This window comes from Oncorhynchus nerka, linkage group LG4, assembly GCF_034236695.1.
Source record: "Oncorhynchus nerka isolate Pitt River linkage group LG4, Oner_Uvic_2.0, whole genome shotgun sequence".
Lineage (NCBI taxonomy): Eukaryota > Metazoa > Chordata > Actinopteri > Salmoniformes > Salmonidae > Oncorhynchus > Oncorhynchus nerka.
This window is the reverse complement of record NC_088399.1, coordinates 12,911,267-12,927,345: the sequence shown is the minus strand read 5'-3', so window position 1 is coordinate 12,927,345 and position 16,079 is coordinate 12,911,267. Positions and strand designations below refer to the sequence as shown.

General features: G+C 44.0%; 1 protein-coding gene across 2 annotated transcripts in view; it reads right to left on the bottom strand.

The window, feature by feature from the left end:
• Positions 1-13,664, bottom strand: part of LOC115124197 (3',5'-cyclic-AMP phosphodiesterase 4D-like) — a 457,268-nt gene extending 443,604 nt beyond the window's left edge. The window contains exon 1 of one of the 2 annotated variants that reach the window (XM_065017241.1): positions 13,452-13,664. In XM_065017241.1, the coding sequence (XP_064873313.1) occupies positions 13,452-13,551 (100 nt within the window). In that variant the 5' untranslated portion in view covers positions 13,552-13,664. The remainder of the gene's footprint in view (positions 1-13,451) is intronic. The other variant, XM_065017242.1, reaches the window with a different exon arrangement.
• Positions 13,665-16,079: the final 2,415 nt, after the last annotated feature.

The window sequence follows — 16,079 nt, the reverse complement described above, 5'->3', positions numbered from 1 at the left end:
AAGCTGTCAGTAGCCCATGTGCTTCAGCCTAATAATTTGATCCCTTTTCCTCTCATAATTTAGCCTACTGTTCTGACTTGGTGGTGCACATGTAGCCTATAGCCTGATTTAGAGAAATGACATAATTGAAAATTGTAAGAGCATTCATTGTCTGCTTATATGCCCACTTTATTTATCCTACAGTTCTGACTTGGTGTACAGAGAGAGTACTGTAAGAATGGCCCATGCACTGAATTCTGTCGCTGTACATTTCAAAAGTGCTGAACAAATAGTTATATTGACTACGTCCTTCCTTGCATGCTCATTAATGTCTTAATCGAAATGACAGATTTCCTCTTATCAGCTCATCGTCCCCTTATGCCATAGTTTGTACATCTCAATTGTCAGTAGAAACCACATTTGTTCAAGCAAGTCAGCCGTATTAGCTATGTTTTTTAAAAGGCAGTAAATTAAGCTGAATGAACTGTTTCGCTGCAAGACAAGGCTCTGCTGATAGCCAGGTGTAACAGTGATAAGGTGTAGGGACTGTTGGTTGGCACTGCTGTTGGGACTCTGCTGTTGGGACAGCTTTATGTAGGCCCTAACAGTTTGTGGGCCCTGTTTGTCACCGTTATAGTCCAATTAATGTATTGTTTAGTGTTGTGTTCTGTTGTGTAGCGGCTTTACTGGCATGCGTCAACAACAAAAAAATGGTGTGTTTGCCCCACGATCCTAAAATCGTCATTGCATGTAACCAATTTTCAACATACGCAAACCTTGTGTAAAATAGGCTGAAGTTGTACCTCTGAAACAATGTCAGATCTTCAACGTTATATGTGCGATCGTGAGAATGACCGTTGAGAAATCTCCACTTAATAGATTCACTGCTGCTATCAAAGTCATTCAATGTAAAAAAAAATAAAAAATAAAAAAAGGGCAGGTGTTCTTAATGTTTTGAATGCTCAGTGTATATCGTCAATGATGCTATGGCCAATACAACATTTGGGAAGTCATCAACAGCTTTTGTTTAAATTCAGCCCAGGAAACAACTAACAGATTATACACATATAAGCCCAGAGTTTTAATCTTTGGTTGATTTCAAATGGAATCTACAAGTTAATAATAAATATGTTGGATTCACATCACCATCTCAACCAAAAATAAAAGTTCAAGAATAGGACTAAATCAAATCAAACTGTGTTTAAAGTGCATTTAAAGTTTGATTTGATTTAGTCTTAATCGTTAACTTATATTTCTTCTTAAAATGGTGACGTGAACGCAAGATGTCAATTATTAATTTGTAAACAAACTAGAATTAAAGCCAGACTCAGTGGCACAGACGGCGCTATCCATGTGCACTGTGTCTCCAGTACGCATCCACAGCCCGGTGCATGCTGTCCCAGCTCCCCGCACTTGCCGTGCGAAAGTGGGCATCTGTCCAGGACGGGTGGTGCCGGCTCAGCGCGCCTGGTCTATCCTGCGCCGGCTCTACTCACTGTATCTCTGGTGCACCTTCACAGCCCAGTGCGTCCTGTGCCAGCTCCCCGCACTTACCATGCGAAGGTGGTCCTTTGTCCAGGACACGTTGTGCCAGCTCTATGCTCCAGACCTCCAGTGTGCCTTCACGCTCCAGTATATCCTGTGCCAGCTCCATGCACCCGGCCTCGTGTGTGTCTCCAGCCTGGTACATCCTGTGCCTGCTCCACGCACAAAGCCTCCAGTGATGATCCATGGCCCGAAGTCTCCAGTGATGATCCATGGCCCGGAGCCTCCAGTGATGATCCATGGCCCAGAGCCTCCAGTGATGATCCATGGCCCGGAGCCTCCAGTGATGATCCATGGCCCGGAGCCTCCAGTGATGATCCATGGCCCGGAGCCTCCTGTGATGATCCATGGCCCGGAGCCTCCAGTGATGATCCATGGCCCAGAGCCTCCAGTGATGATCCATGGCCCGGAGCCTCCAGTGATGATCCATGGCCCGGAGCCTCCAGTGATGATCCATGGCCCGGAGCCTCCTGTGATGATCCATGCACGAAGCCTCCAGTGATGATCCATGACCCGAAGCCTCCAGTGATGATCCATGGCCCAGAGCCTCCAGTGATGATCCATGGCCTGAAGCCTCCTGTGATGATCCATGGCCCGGAGCCTCCAGTGATGATCCATGGCCCGGAGCCTCCAGTGATGATCCATGGCCCAGAGCCTCCAGTGATGATCCATGGCCCGGAGCCTCCAGTGATGATCCATGGCCCCAGTGATGATCCATGGCCCGGAGCCTCCTGTGATGATCCATGCACGAAGCCTCCAGTGATGATCCATGACCCGAAGCCTCCAGTGATGATCCATGGCCCAGAGCCTCCAGTGATGATCCATGGCCTGAAGCCTCCTGTGATGATCCATGGCCCGGAGCCTCCAGTGATGATCCATGGCCCGGAGCCTCCAGTGACGATCCATGGCCCGGAGCCTCCAGCGACGGTCGGCAGTCCAGAGCCTCCAGCGACGGTTCCCAGTCCGGAGCCTCCAGCGACGGTTCCCAGTCCGGAGCCTCCAGCGGGGGTTCCCAGTCCAGAGCATCCAGCGGGGGTTCCCAGTCCAGAGCCTTCTGCGACAATCTATGGTCCGGAGTCCCCGGCGACGATCTACGGTCCGGAGCATCCGGCGACAATCCACGGTCTGATTCCACGGAAGTGGAGGGATCCGCGAGCGGAGCGGGTCTACGTCCCGAACCGGAGCCGCCACCGAGGCTAGATGCCCAACCGGACCCTCCCCATTGAGTCAGGTTTTACGGCCGGAGTCCGCACCTTTGGGGTACTGTCACGCCCTGACCTTAGAGAGACGTTTTATTCTATATTTTGGTTAGGTCAGGGTGTGACTAAGGTGGGTACTCTAGTTTGTATATTTCTATGTTGGCCTGGTATGGTTCCCAATCAGAGGCAGCTGTCTTTCGTTGTCTATGATTGGGGATCATATTTAGGCAGCCTTTTCCCATCTGTTGTTTGTGGGATCTTTATTTTGTGTTGTTGCTTTTGAGCCCTACAAAGCTGGACGTTTTGTTTTGTTACTCTTTATTTTTGTATTGGTTGTTTTTTCTATGTTTTTTTTATTAAATTAAAATGTACGCCTACCACGCTGCACGTTGGTCCGATCCTTCCATCAACCAACGTAACAGGAAAATCATATTTTTGACTGCACTGGGTCTTTAACAAATTATATGTTGAATTCACGTCTCCAACTAAACCAAAAATACAAGTTCAAGAATAGGATTAAGCCAGTGCCTCAGATGGAACTATCCAAGCAGTAGACACATCTCCTTTAAATGTGGATATTTGGTTGAGTTGTCAACCAAACACAATTCAATATTACTTTTGTAAGACAGCCTTAATATTAGGCTATTTCCTATCTTACAAACTAATGTAACAGTATTTATTCAACCTTAAAATGAGTAACACAACCATGGCCACATTTTGAGGTTACTGTAACAATACATGTGTTATGTAATCATAGAAAGTGTTCATGTTCAGGGTCGCAGGTCTGTGAAAATCTTCACAATTGCTAAAATAATCTGCACAGAATCTCTAACGGCATTGATCACTTGCACCATGTACTTTAATGTAATCTCAACTATCTACAGTCCAGGTCATCTAGTTATGCTATTAGATCAAGCACAGCAATAACACACTAAACTGTCATAGAAATAAAATAAACATCTGACATTATATTCCCATTTGAACTTTGGTGTGCTTTTAAATGGTTGAAAGCGCAGTGATAATGCATATAGGTGACAACTAAACAAAAAATCAGACATTGATTTTCTATTGGAATTTGGTTTTGCTTTTAGATGGTTGAAAGGATAGTGATAACACATTGGGAATTGAACAAACTTTTGTCTGTGTTTTTGAGTGGGTGAAAATAGGTTGTAATCTCATTGATCATCGTAGCTACCAGATATAACCCAATTCTCCACATTGAAATAACGTGGTGTGCCCAGTGGGAGGGAGAGGAACCATGGAAAGTGTCCATCCACCTTGATGTTAGAGACCACAGCAGCCTGGGAAAGAGCCCACTGCACCCTGGGAAAGAGCAGCTCTATGTGTCAATATGTTTCCCACATCATCCAGGTCACGGCCCAAATGACAACCTACAGTGCCTTGTATTCAGACGACTTGACTTTTTCCAAATTTTGTTACTTTACAGCCTTATTCAAAATGTATTAAATCGTTTCCCCCCCTCATCAATCTACACACAATACCCCATAATGACAAAGCAAAAACAGGTTTTTAGAAATGTTTGTTCATTTAAAAAATTTAAAAATATCACAGTTACATACCGTAAGTATATAGACCCTTTACTCAGTACTTTGTTGAAGCACGTTTGGCAGCGATTACAGCCTCAAGTCTTGGCATACCTGTATTTGGGGAGTTTCTCCCATTCTTCTCTGCAGATCCTCTCAAGCTCCATCAGGTTGGATGGGGAGCGTTGTTTTGCACAGCTATTTTCAGGTCTCTCCAAAGATGTTCAATCGGGTTCAAGTCTGGGCTCTGGCTGGGCCACTCAAGGACATTCAGCGACTTGGCCCGAAGTCACTCATGCATTGTCTTGGCTGTGTGCTCAGGGTCATTGTCCTGTTGGAAGGTGAACCTTTGCCCCAGTCTGAGGTCTTGATCGATCTGGAGCAGGTTTTCATCAAGGATCTCTCTCTCTCTGTACTTTGCTCCGTTCGTCTGTGCCTCGATCCTGACTAGTCTCCCAGTCCCTCCTGCTGAAAAACATCCCCACAGCATGATGCTGCCACCATGCTTCATCATAGGGATGGTGCAAGGTTTCCTCCAGAAGTGACGCTTGGCATTCAGGCCAAAGAGTACAATCTTGGTTTCATCAGACCAGAGAATCATGTTTCTCAGTCTGAGAGTCTTTACGTGCCTTTTGGCAAACTCCAAGCAGGCTGTCATGTGCCTTTTACTGAGGAGTGACTTCCATCTGGCCACTCTTCTATGAAGGCCTGATTGGTGGGGTGCTGGAGAGATGGTTGTCCTTCTGGAAGATTCTCCCATCTCCACAGAGGAACTTTAGAGCTCAATCGGGTTCTTGGTCACCTCCCTGACCAAGGTCCTTCTCCCCCGATTGCTCGGTTTGGCCAGCTCTAGGAAGAGTCTTGGTGGTTCCAAACTTTTTCCATTTCAAAATTATGGAGGCAACTGTGTTCTTTGGGACCTCTAATCCTTCAATTGTCTGTCAACAATGACAATCCACCGGGGTCTGACAATCTGGATGGAAAATTACTGAGGATAATAGCAGACAATATTGCCACTCCTATTTGCCACCCACTGGCTCCAGGTCATCTACAAGACCCTGATAGGTAAAGTCCCCCCTTATCTCAGCTTGCTGGTCACCATAGCAGCACCCACCTGTAGCACGCGCTCCAGCAGGTATATCTCTCTGGTCACCCCCAAAACCAATTCTTCCTTTGACCGTCTCTCCTTCCAGTTCTCTGCTGCCAATGACTGGAACGAACTACAAAAATCTCTGAAACTGGAAACACTTTTGTCCCTCACTAGCTTTAAGCACCAGCTGTCAGAGCAGCTCACAGATTACTGCACCTGTACATATCCCATCTATAATTTAGCCCAAACAACTACCTCTCCCCGTACTGTATTTATTTATTTATTTTGCTCCTTTGCACCCCATTATTTATATCTCTACCTTGCACATTCTTCCACTGCAAATCTACCATTCCAGTGTTTTACTTGCTATATTGTATTTACTTTGCCACCATGGCCTCTTTTTGTTTTGCCTTTACCTCCCTTATCTCACCTCATTTGATCACATTGTATATTGACTTATTTTTCTACTGTATTATTGGCTGTATGTTTGTTTTACTCCATGTGTAACTCTGTGTTGTTGTATGTGTCGAACTGCTTTGCTTTATCTTGGCCAGGTCGCAATTGTAAGTGAGAATTTATTCTCAACTTGCCTACCTGGTTAAATAAAGGTGAAATATATATATATTTAAATTCAATTTAAGCCTACTAAAGAGTGTGTGCCCTCAGGCCTGGAGGGAAGCTAAAGTCATTCCGCTACCCAAGAATAGTAAAGCCCCCTTTACTGGCTCAAATAGCTGACCAATCAGCCTGTTACCAACCCTTAGTAAACTTCTGGAAAAAAAGTGTTTGACCAGATACAATGCTATTTCGCAGTAAACAAATTGACAACATAATTTCAGCATGCTTATAGGGAAGGACACTCAACCAGCACAGCACTTACACCTGGGCCGGGCCGCCAGGTGGTGAGGGTAGGCAACAACATCTCCACCCCGCTGATCCTCAACACTGGGGCCCCACAAGGGTGCGTTCTGAGCCCTCTCCTGTACTCCCTCTGTTCACCCACGACTGCGTGGCCACGCACGCCTCCAACTCAATCATCAAGTTTGCGGACGACACAACAGTGGTAGGCTTGATTACCAACAACGACGAGACGGCCTACAGGGAGGAGGTGAGGGCCCTCGGAGTGTGGTGTCAGGAAAATAACCTCACACTCAACGTCAACAAAACTAAGGAGATGATTGTGGACTTCAGAAAACAGCAGAGGGAACACCCCCCTATCCACATCGATGGAACAGTAGTGGAGAGGGTAGTAAGTTTTAAGTTCCTCGGCGTACACATCACAGACAAACTGAATTGGTCCACCCACACAGACAGCATCGTGAAGAAGGCGCAGCAGCGCCTCTTCAACCTCAGGAGGCTGAAGAAATTCGGCTTGTCACCAAAAGCACTCACAAACTTCTACAGATGCACAATCGAGAGCATCCTGTCGGGCTGTATCACCGCCTGGTACGGCAACTGCTCCGCCCACAACCGTAAGGCTCTCCAGAGGGTAGTGAGGTCTGCACAACGCATCACCGGGGCAAACTACCTGCCCTCCAGGACACCTACACCACCCGATGTCACAGGAAGGCCATAAAGATCATCAAGGACAGCAACCACCTGAGCCACTGCCTGTTCACCCCGCTATCATCCAGAAGGCGAGGTCAGTACAGGTGCATCAAAGCTGGGACCGAGAGACTGAAAAACAGCTTCTATCTCAAGGCCATCAGACTGTTAAACAGCCACCACTAACATTGAGTGGCTGCTGCCAACACACTGACTCAACTCCAGCCACTTTAATAATGGGAATTGATGGGAAATGATGTAAAATATATCACTAGCCACTTTAAACAATGCTACCTAATATAATGTTTACATACCCTACATTATTCATCTCATATGTATACGTATATACTGTACTCTATATCATCTACTGCATCTTTATGTAATACATGTATCACTAGCCACTTTAACTATGCCACTTTGTTTACATACTCATCTCATATGTATATACTGCACTCAATACCATCTACTGTATCTTGCCTATGCCGCTCTGTACCATCACTCATTCATATATCTTTATGTACATATTCTTTATCCCCTTACACTTGTGTCTATAAGGTAGTAGTTTTGGAATTGTTAGCTAGATTACTTGTTGGTTATTACTGCATTGTCAGAACTAGAAGCACAAGCATTTCGCTACACTCGCACTAACATCTGCTAACCATGTGTATGTGACAAATAACATTTGATTTCGATTTGATTTGATTTGATTTGAAATGACTGATGATTGGCTGAGAGAAACTGATGATAAAATGATTGTGGGGCCTGTCTTGTTAGAAATCAGTGCAGCTTTTGACATTATTGATCATAGGCTGCTGGTGGAAAAATGTATGTGTTATGGCTTTACACCCCCTGCTATAATATGGATAAAGAGGTACTTGTATAAGAGAACACAGAGGGTGTTCTTTAATGGAAGCCTCTCAAATATAATCCAGTTAGAATCAGGAATTCCCCAGGGTAGCTGTTTAGGCCCTTGCTTTTTTCAATTTGTACTAACGACATGCAACTGACTTTGAGTAAAGCCAGAGTGTGTATGCGGATGACTCAACACTATACACGTCAGCTACTACAGCGACTGAAATGACTGCAACACTTAACAAAGTTTCAGAGTGGGTGGCAAGGAATAACTTAAATATTTCCAAAACTAAAAGCATTGTATTTGGAACAAAACACTCACAGCTAAACCTCAACAAAATCTTGTAATAAATTATGTGGAATTTCGGCAAGTTGAGATTCTTTCTTTTCTTTTACCTTTATTTAACTAGGCAAGTCAGTTAAGAACAAATTCTTATTTTCAATGACGGCCTAGGAACAGTGGGTTTAACTGCCTGTTCAGCGGCAAATGGCTCAGAACAAGGCAGCACAGCAGGCCCTTGGATGTACACAGAGAGCTAATATGAATAATATACATGTCAGTCTCTCCTGGCTCAAAGTGGAGGAGAATTTGACTTCATCATGAGAGGTATTGATCATGAGAGGTATTAACATGTTGAATGCACTGAGCTGTCTAAACTACTGGCACACAGCTCAGACACCCATGTATACCCCACAAGACATGCCACAAGAGGTCTCTTCACAGTCCCCAAGTCCAGAACAAACTATGGGAGGCACACAGTACTATATAGAGCCATGACTACATGGAACGGGGGGGAGAAGGATTACTTTATCCTATCCTAGGTATTCCTTAAAGAGGTGGGGTTTCAGGTGTCTCCGGAAGGTGGTGATTGACTCCGCTGTCCTGGCGTCGTGAGGGAGTTTGTTCCACCATTGGGGGGCCAGAGCAGCGAACAGTTTTGACTGGGCTGAGCGGGAACTGTACTTCCTCAGTGGTAGGGAGGCGAGCAGGCCAGAGGTGGATGAACACAGTGCCCTTGTTTGGGTGTAGGGCCTGATCAGAGCCTGGAGGTACTGAGGTGCCGTTCCCCTCACAGCTCCGTAGGCAAGCACCATGGTCTTGTAGCGGATGCGAGCTTCAACTGGAAGCCAGTGGAGAGAGCGGAGGAGCGGGGTGACGTGAGAGAACTTGGGAAGGTTGAACACCAGACGGGCTGCGGCGTTCTGGATGAGTTGTAGGGGTTTAATGGCACAGGCAGTGTGTTGATAAATCTGTGAATGTATTCTAATGTTTTTAAAATTGTATAAACTGTCTTAATTTTACTGGACCCCAGGAAGAGTAGCTGCTGCTTTGGCAGATCTGTGCCTCGACACAATGATGTCTCGGAGCTCTACGGACAATTCCTTCGTTGGCTTGGTTCTTACTCTGACATGCACTGTCAACTGTGGGACCTTACATAGACAGGTGTGTGCCTTTCCAAATCATGTCCAATCATTTTAATTTAACACAGGTACACTCCAATCAAGTTGTAGATACATCTCAAGGATGATCAATGGAAACAGGATACACCTGAGCTCAATTTCGAGTCTCAGAGCAAAGGGTCTGAGTACTTATGTAAATAAGATATTTATGTTTTATATTTTTTCTAATTTTGCAAAAACAATTCAAAAAAACTGTTTTTGCTTTGTCATTATGGGGTATTGTGTGTAGATTTCTAAGGAAAATGTTTAATCAATTTTTAAAAAATAAGGCTGTAACTCAACAAAATATGGAAAAAGTTAAGGGGTCATGATTCCTTCTGAAGGCACTGTATACACTACATAGTGCACTACTTTAATTCACTTCACAAAAGTAGTGCACTATAGGCAATATTGTGCCATTTGGGACACAGACCCAGAACATGTGACATGTACGTTAACCATACTGTTTTTCGTCCATTCCTGTATTTTCCACTGCTTGGTTAACAATCTGATGCAATTTCATTACTCCAACTAGAATATCTGTAGCAATTTCAGCAGTTAACTGGTTGAGCAATAGATCAGAAGAAATCTTACAAAATGCCATTAAAATAGAATCGCTTACTTTCTGCTTTACTGCTATGGGGACACTCAAAATGGCCGCCAGTCCCCCCGTTATGGTGTAATTGACCTGAATGTCTGTTCATTCTAGTACAATTTTGGGGTGGGGGGAGGGGGTCTGTTCAAACTGCACCATATGCATACATACATTCTGAACTGGCCAATCGGCATGTGAGTCCACCCGTAAAAAATGGTAAGCAAATCGAAGCCAAATCCTGCTGAATCCCTGTCTCATCAGAATATGGCCAAGCTTACCTTATCACACTCTTGGCCATGGCTTTTATCCTCTTTTGATGCTAATTGGGTAAGAACTTGTGTGTAATCAACAATGTTTGAATCAATTAAATCAATGTAACGTCAGCGCAGCAAGCGATTGAACGTGAGGATTTCACATTGGTAACGTTTTCCATGAGGTCAGTGTGGACAGTCGTGAATCATTGATTTCAGCATAATTGTCACACACATCACACTCTGGGCAAGCGAGAAATATCACTTCATAATTCAACCACTGTTGCCTTGTAGAGGCACATCACACACAACACAGTGTAAACACACCGAGTGGACAAAACATTAAGAACACCTGCTCTTTCCATGACATAGACTGACCAGATGAATACAGGGGAATGCTATGATCCCTTATTGATTTCAATCAGTGTAGATGAAGGGGAGGATACAGGTTGTTCCCTACAAAAAATCCACATAGTAATTCACATTTCCAGTTGCTGCAGGATTATTTTCCTGCTGTAGAAAGTTGTCTCAATTAAAGATCCTACATCTGTAACTAGTACCTCCATTGTTTATAAGCTAGTGTAGTGTAGTCATTCTCCCCGACCACTGTACCTAACCTCATCTCAATATCCACCCTATAGGACCTCATATTCAAACCATACTGTATTCAGTTGAATCCTATTTACTTGTATGAACAGGGATCTCACCCTCTGCTGTTTCCTGTAGTCCATGACCATCTTGTTTTGTTGACGTTGAGTGAGAGGTTATTTTCCTGACACCATACTCCGAGGGCCCTCACCTCCTCCCTGTAGGCCGCCTCGTCGTTGTTGGTAATCAAGCCTACCACTGTAGAGTCGTCTGCAAACTTGATGATTGAGTTGGAAGCGTGCATGGCCACGGAGTCATGGGTGAACAGGGAGTACAGGAGAGGGCTGAGAACGCACCCTTGTGTGGCCCCAGTGTTGAGGATCAGCGGGGTGGACATGTTGTTTCCTACCTTCACCACCTGGGGGCGTCCCGTCAGAAAGTCCAGGACCCAGTTGCACAGGGCGGGGTCGAGAACCAGGGTCTTGAGCTTAATGACGAGTTGGGAGGGTACTATGGTGTTAAATGCTGAGCTGTAGTCAATGAACAGCATTCTTACATAGTTATTCCTCTTGTCTGGGGTAGGGCAGTGTGCAGTGTGCAGTGTGATGGTGACCTATTGGGGTGGTAAGCAAATTGGAGTGGGTCTAGGGTATTGCAATTATACAATTACACACATACAATTACAGATAATTGTATGTGTGGGGTACAGAGATGAGGTAGTCATTAAAAAATCATATTCAACCCTATTATTGCACACAGAGTGAGAGTCCATGCAACTTATTATGTGACTTGTTAAGCACATTTTTACTCCTGAACTTATTTAGGCTTGCCATGACAAAGGGCTTGAATACTTATTGACTCAAGACATTTCAGCTTTTCATTTTTAATTCATTTGTAAAAACGTCTAAAAACATAATTCCACTTTGACATTATGGGGTATTGTGTGTGAGCCAGTGATACAAAATGCCAACGTGGTCCATTTTAAATTCAGGCTGTAATACAACACAATGTAGAAAGTCAAGGGGTGAGAATACTTTCTGAAGGCGCCGTACAGTATTGAATAGAGCAACAAATGTCAAATATTGAATAAATACATGACATGTCTCTATCCAATGAAATAAATGTCATATATTGAATACATGGGCTGGTTCTACAGTATGCCAAACCCATTTACACTAAGTCTGGTGTACTTTAGCCCGGGGCACTTTGCCTCTACTTAGCCTGCTGTCAATGTCTCCCCTGAAAAGTCATTTGAATGTGATCGGATAATGTTGAGGGTCATTTGCATTTAAGAGATGAGGCTTCACTTGTGTTTCGGAATGGAAAGGCAGTGGAAATAACAATATCATGCTGCCAATGATTCTCTATTAAGTCACAATGGCATTCTGTAGTATAAGCTGCAACTAGAAAAGTAAGCAGGCTCCCTACAGTAAATCAACTATTAAATGACTTGGTAAGGCACTCAGGACCTCCAAAAGCACCAATAAGCTTTGACGGTGGAGGGTGCTTTCAAGACATCACACATGCACAGAAGTATGGGATAACTGTTCGGCATTTTAATAATGACATGACGCCATTCATATACTTTGCTATCCACAAACCCATCACAGAGTATTCATACTGCCCTATACTTCTTAGTATATGAAAGGTTTCTTTCTAGACAGACTACCTGAATTTTAAAAAATGAATAAAGAGAAAAACAACCATTCATGAATGTTTTGCTCTCCTCAAGCCCAATTAGAGAAAGCAACAGCCAGGGAAAGTGAGGCACCACTCGACAGACACCACATGGTCAGACAGGTCAGTCTCCCAGCAGACTTCCCCACTATGCCTCTTTAAGAAAGAAGGTTTGGATAAACAACACACTTGACTGACGAGTAACCTTCTCTGACATTCGAAGACTTGGAAATTACAAACTTTAGAAGCCTTTTTAAACCTTGAATACACTACAAGTATGCATTTCCTGCTGTGCAAGAAAATTCTCATCAAATTAAGATCCTACATCTGGAAAGAGACAGCAGAGATATATGGTTATACCTTGCCATGTATTCAAGGTTGAGAGCTCTCAAAGCTTCTGTGCAAACATGAATCATTTTTTAGAAGTTTCACAGTTTCACTTTCCTGGGACTTTTCACTAAAAGCATTTCACTATCGGCCAAATAGACTCCTTAAACAGGTAGATGGTTTTCAGAATAAGAATTAGTAGTTCTTAGCAGTAGTTTATAAACTGCATAAACAGTTCTCTGACGGGTTCAATTGGATACCGGTTTAAGTTTATATTTTCTGTGTTGCATAAACAAAATGATTGTAATTACATTTTCTGATCTGTTATAATATTAAAGTAAATGTATGATTTGTTTTACATTCAAGACAACTGTACCTTGTTCAAAGAAAACGTTTCGAGTTTCACATGCACAAATACAGTGAAATGTCTTTCTTGCAAATAGGATGATTACGAGTCTGTTTAGTTTCTAAGCTAAATTCTGAATGCAGCATTCTTTTAGACAGCCTTTGAGGATGTTGTTTCAGAACATATAGGTTCATGATGCTTAACATCACCCTCAATACACCTGATCTCAAAACAACTGGAGTGCATGGCAGGTGTTCCCGCGATACAGTTTCAGACATTACACCATCTCATTCAGACAGCAGCACTGGTGCTCCAAAAAGTATCTGCACTTGAATAACTTGCCCTATGACACTGTTAATGAATGCACATGTGAAAACTCAATAAATCTACTTTTCCAAAAGTATCTACACATGTTGTTGTAAATAAGCTGAAGATTAACAAGTTGAGGCAGAGAAATTAGTAGACAAACTTACCTTCCGTCTCCCAAAGATGACCCTCAGCTGTAACGCAGCCACGAATCCCCCAAATGACATAAATCAACAAATAACTAAGTAGCTTTATAAATACAATCATCCACTCTCTGCACAATGTAGCCTAATAGTCCAAAAGAGAATGCCAAAACAGACTAACACTCCGAAAGAGAATACCAAAACAGACTAACACTCCGAAAGGGAATACCAAAACAGACTAACACTCCGAAAGGGAATACCAAAACAGACTAACACTCCGAAAGGGAATACCAATACAGTAACAAATTCTGGATGGTGCTCATGCTCACGCACGCTGGCTTAGAAATTATGAGGCTGTGCTTCCGAAGGGCTCAGCCAATGGTTTGACTCCACTCACACACGATTTCCCCCACCCCACACACATACACTCCACTCCCCCTGAAATAAGCCAAGCTGGCTCTGACTAGCTGTGGCAGAGGCGAGGCCGACGCTCTCATACACAGAAACACACACACACACACTAATACACACACACACACACACACTAATACACACATTGGCAGGGCTTACTCTCCCTATAATAATTCTAAGCCCCTCACTGCTTATTCTTTATCCCACACACCTTGAAGGGCAAGACCTGGCACCACACCTTAAAGGGTGAGATCTGGCACCACACCTTGAAGGGTGAGATTTGGCACCACACCTTGAAGGGTGAGATTTGGCACCACACCTTGAAGGGTGAGATCTGGCACCATACCTTGAAGGTTAATATCTGGCACCATACCTTGAAGGGTGAGATTTGGCACCACACCCTGAAGGGTGATATCTGGCACCACACCCTGAAGGGTGAGATCTGGCACCACACCCTGAAGGGTGAGATCTGGCACCACACCCTGAAGGGTGATATCTGGCACCACACCCTGAAGGGTGAGATCTGGCACCACACCCTGAAGGGTGAGATCTGGCACCACACCCTGAAGGGTGAGATCTGGCAGTATGGCCAGTAATTGTTTATAATAATTTAATTTAAAAGGGAATAGCACTTTGACAACCAAACAAATCTGTTATTTTGTTTCTATTTTGTATGTTGATTATTGTCCAATTATATATATTTATATATACAGTACCAGTCAAAAGTTTGGACACACTAACTCATTCAAGGGTTTTTCTTTATTTTTACTATTTTCTGCATTGTAGAATAAGACATCAAATCTATGAAAAAACACATATGGAATCATGTAGTAACCAAAAAAAGTGTTAATCAAATCTAAATAGATTTATATTTTATATGTGAGATTCTTCAAAGTAACCACGGTTTGCCATGATGACAGTTTAGCACACTCTTGGCATTCTCTCAATCAGCTTCATGAGGTAGTCACCTGGAATGCATTTCAATTAACAGGTGTGCCTTTTTAAAAGTTAATTTGTGGAATTTCTTTCCTTAATGCGTTTTGAGCCAATCAGTTGTTTTTTGAAAAGGTAGGGGTTGTATATAGAAGATAGCACTATTTGGTAAAATACCAAGTCCTTATTATGGCAAGAACAGCTCAAATAAGCAAAGAGAAACGACAGTCCATCATTACTTTTACTATTAAGACATGAAGGTCAGTCAATGCGGAACATTTAAAGAACTTTGAAAGTTTCTTCAAGTGCAGTCGCAATAACCATCAAGCGCTATGATGAAACTGACTCTTTTTTTTTACCCTGTTTTCTCCCCAATTTCGTGGTGTCCAATTGTTGTAGTAGCTACTATCTTGTCTCATCGCTACAACTCCCATACGGGCTCGGGAGAGACGAAGGTTGAAAGTCATGCGTCCTCCGATACACAACCCAACCTAGCCGCACTGCTTCTTAACACAGCGCGCATCCAACCCGGAAGCCAGCCGCACCAATGTGTCGGGTGAAACACCGTGCACCTGGCAACCTTGGTTAGCGCGCACTGTGCCCGGCCCGCCACAGGAGTCGCTGGTGCGCGATGAGACAAGGATATCCCTACCGACCAAGCCCTCCCTAACCCGGACGACGCTAGGCCAATTGTGCGTCGCCCCATGGACCTCCCGGTCGCGGCCGGTTACGACATAGCCTGGGCGCGAACCCAGAGTCTCTGATGGCACAGCTGGCGCTGCAGTACAGCACCCTTAACCACTGCGCGCCCCTGAAACTGACTCTCATGAGGACCGCCACAGGAAAGACCCAGAGTTACCTCTGCTGCAGAGGATAAGTTCATTAGAGTTACCAGCTTCAAAACTTGCAGCCCAAATAAATGCTACAGAGTTCAAGTAACAGACATCTCAACATTGACTGTTCAGAGGAGACTGCATGAATCAGGCGTTCGTGGTCAAATTGCTGCAAAGAAACCACTACTAAAGGACACAGATAAGAAGAAGAGACTTACTTGGGACAAGAAACACGAGCAATAGACATTAGACCGGTGGAAATCTGTCCTTTGGTCTGATGAGTCCAAATATTAGATTTTTGGTTCCAACCACAATGTCTTTGTCAGACACAGAGTAGGTAAACGGATGATCTCCGCATGTGTGATTCCCACCATGAAGCATGGAGGAGGAGGCGTGGTGTGGGGGTGCTTTGCTGGTGACACTGCCAGTGATTTATTTAGAATTCAAGGCACACTTAACCAGCATGGCTACCACA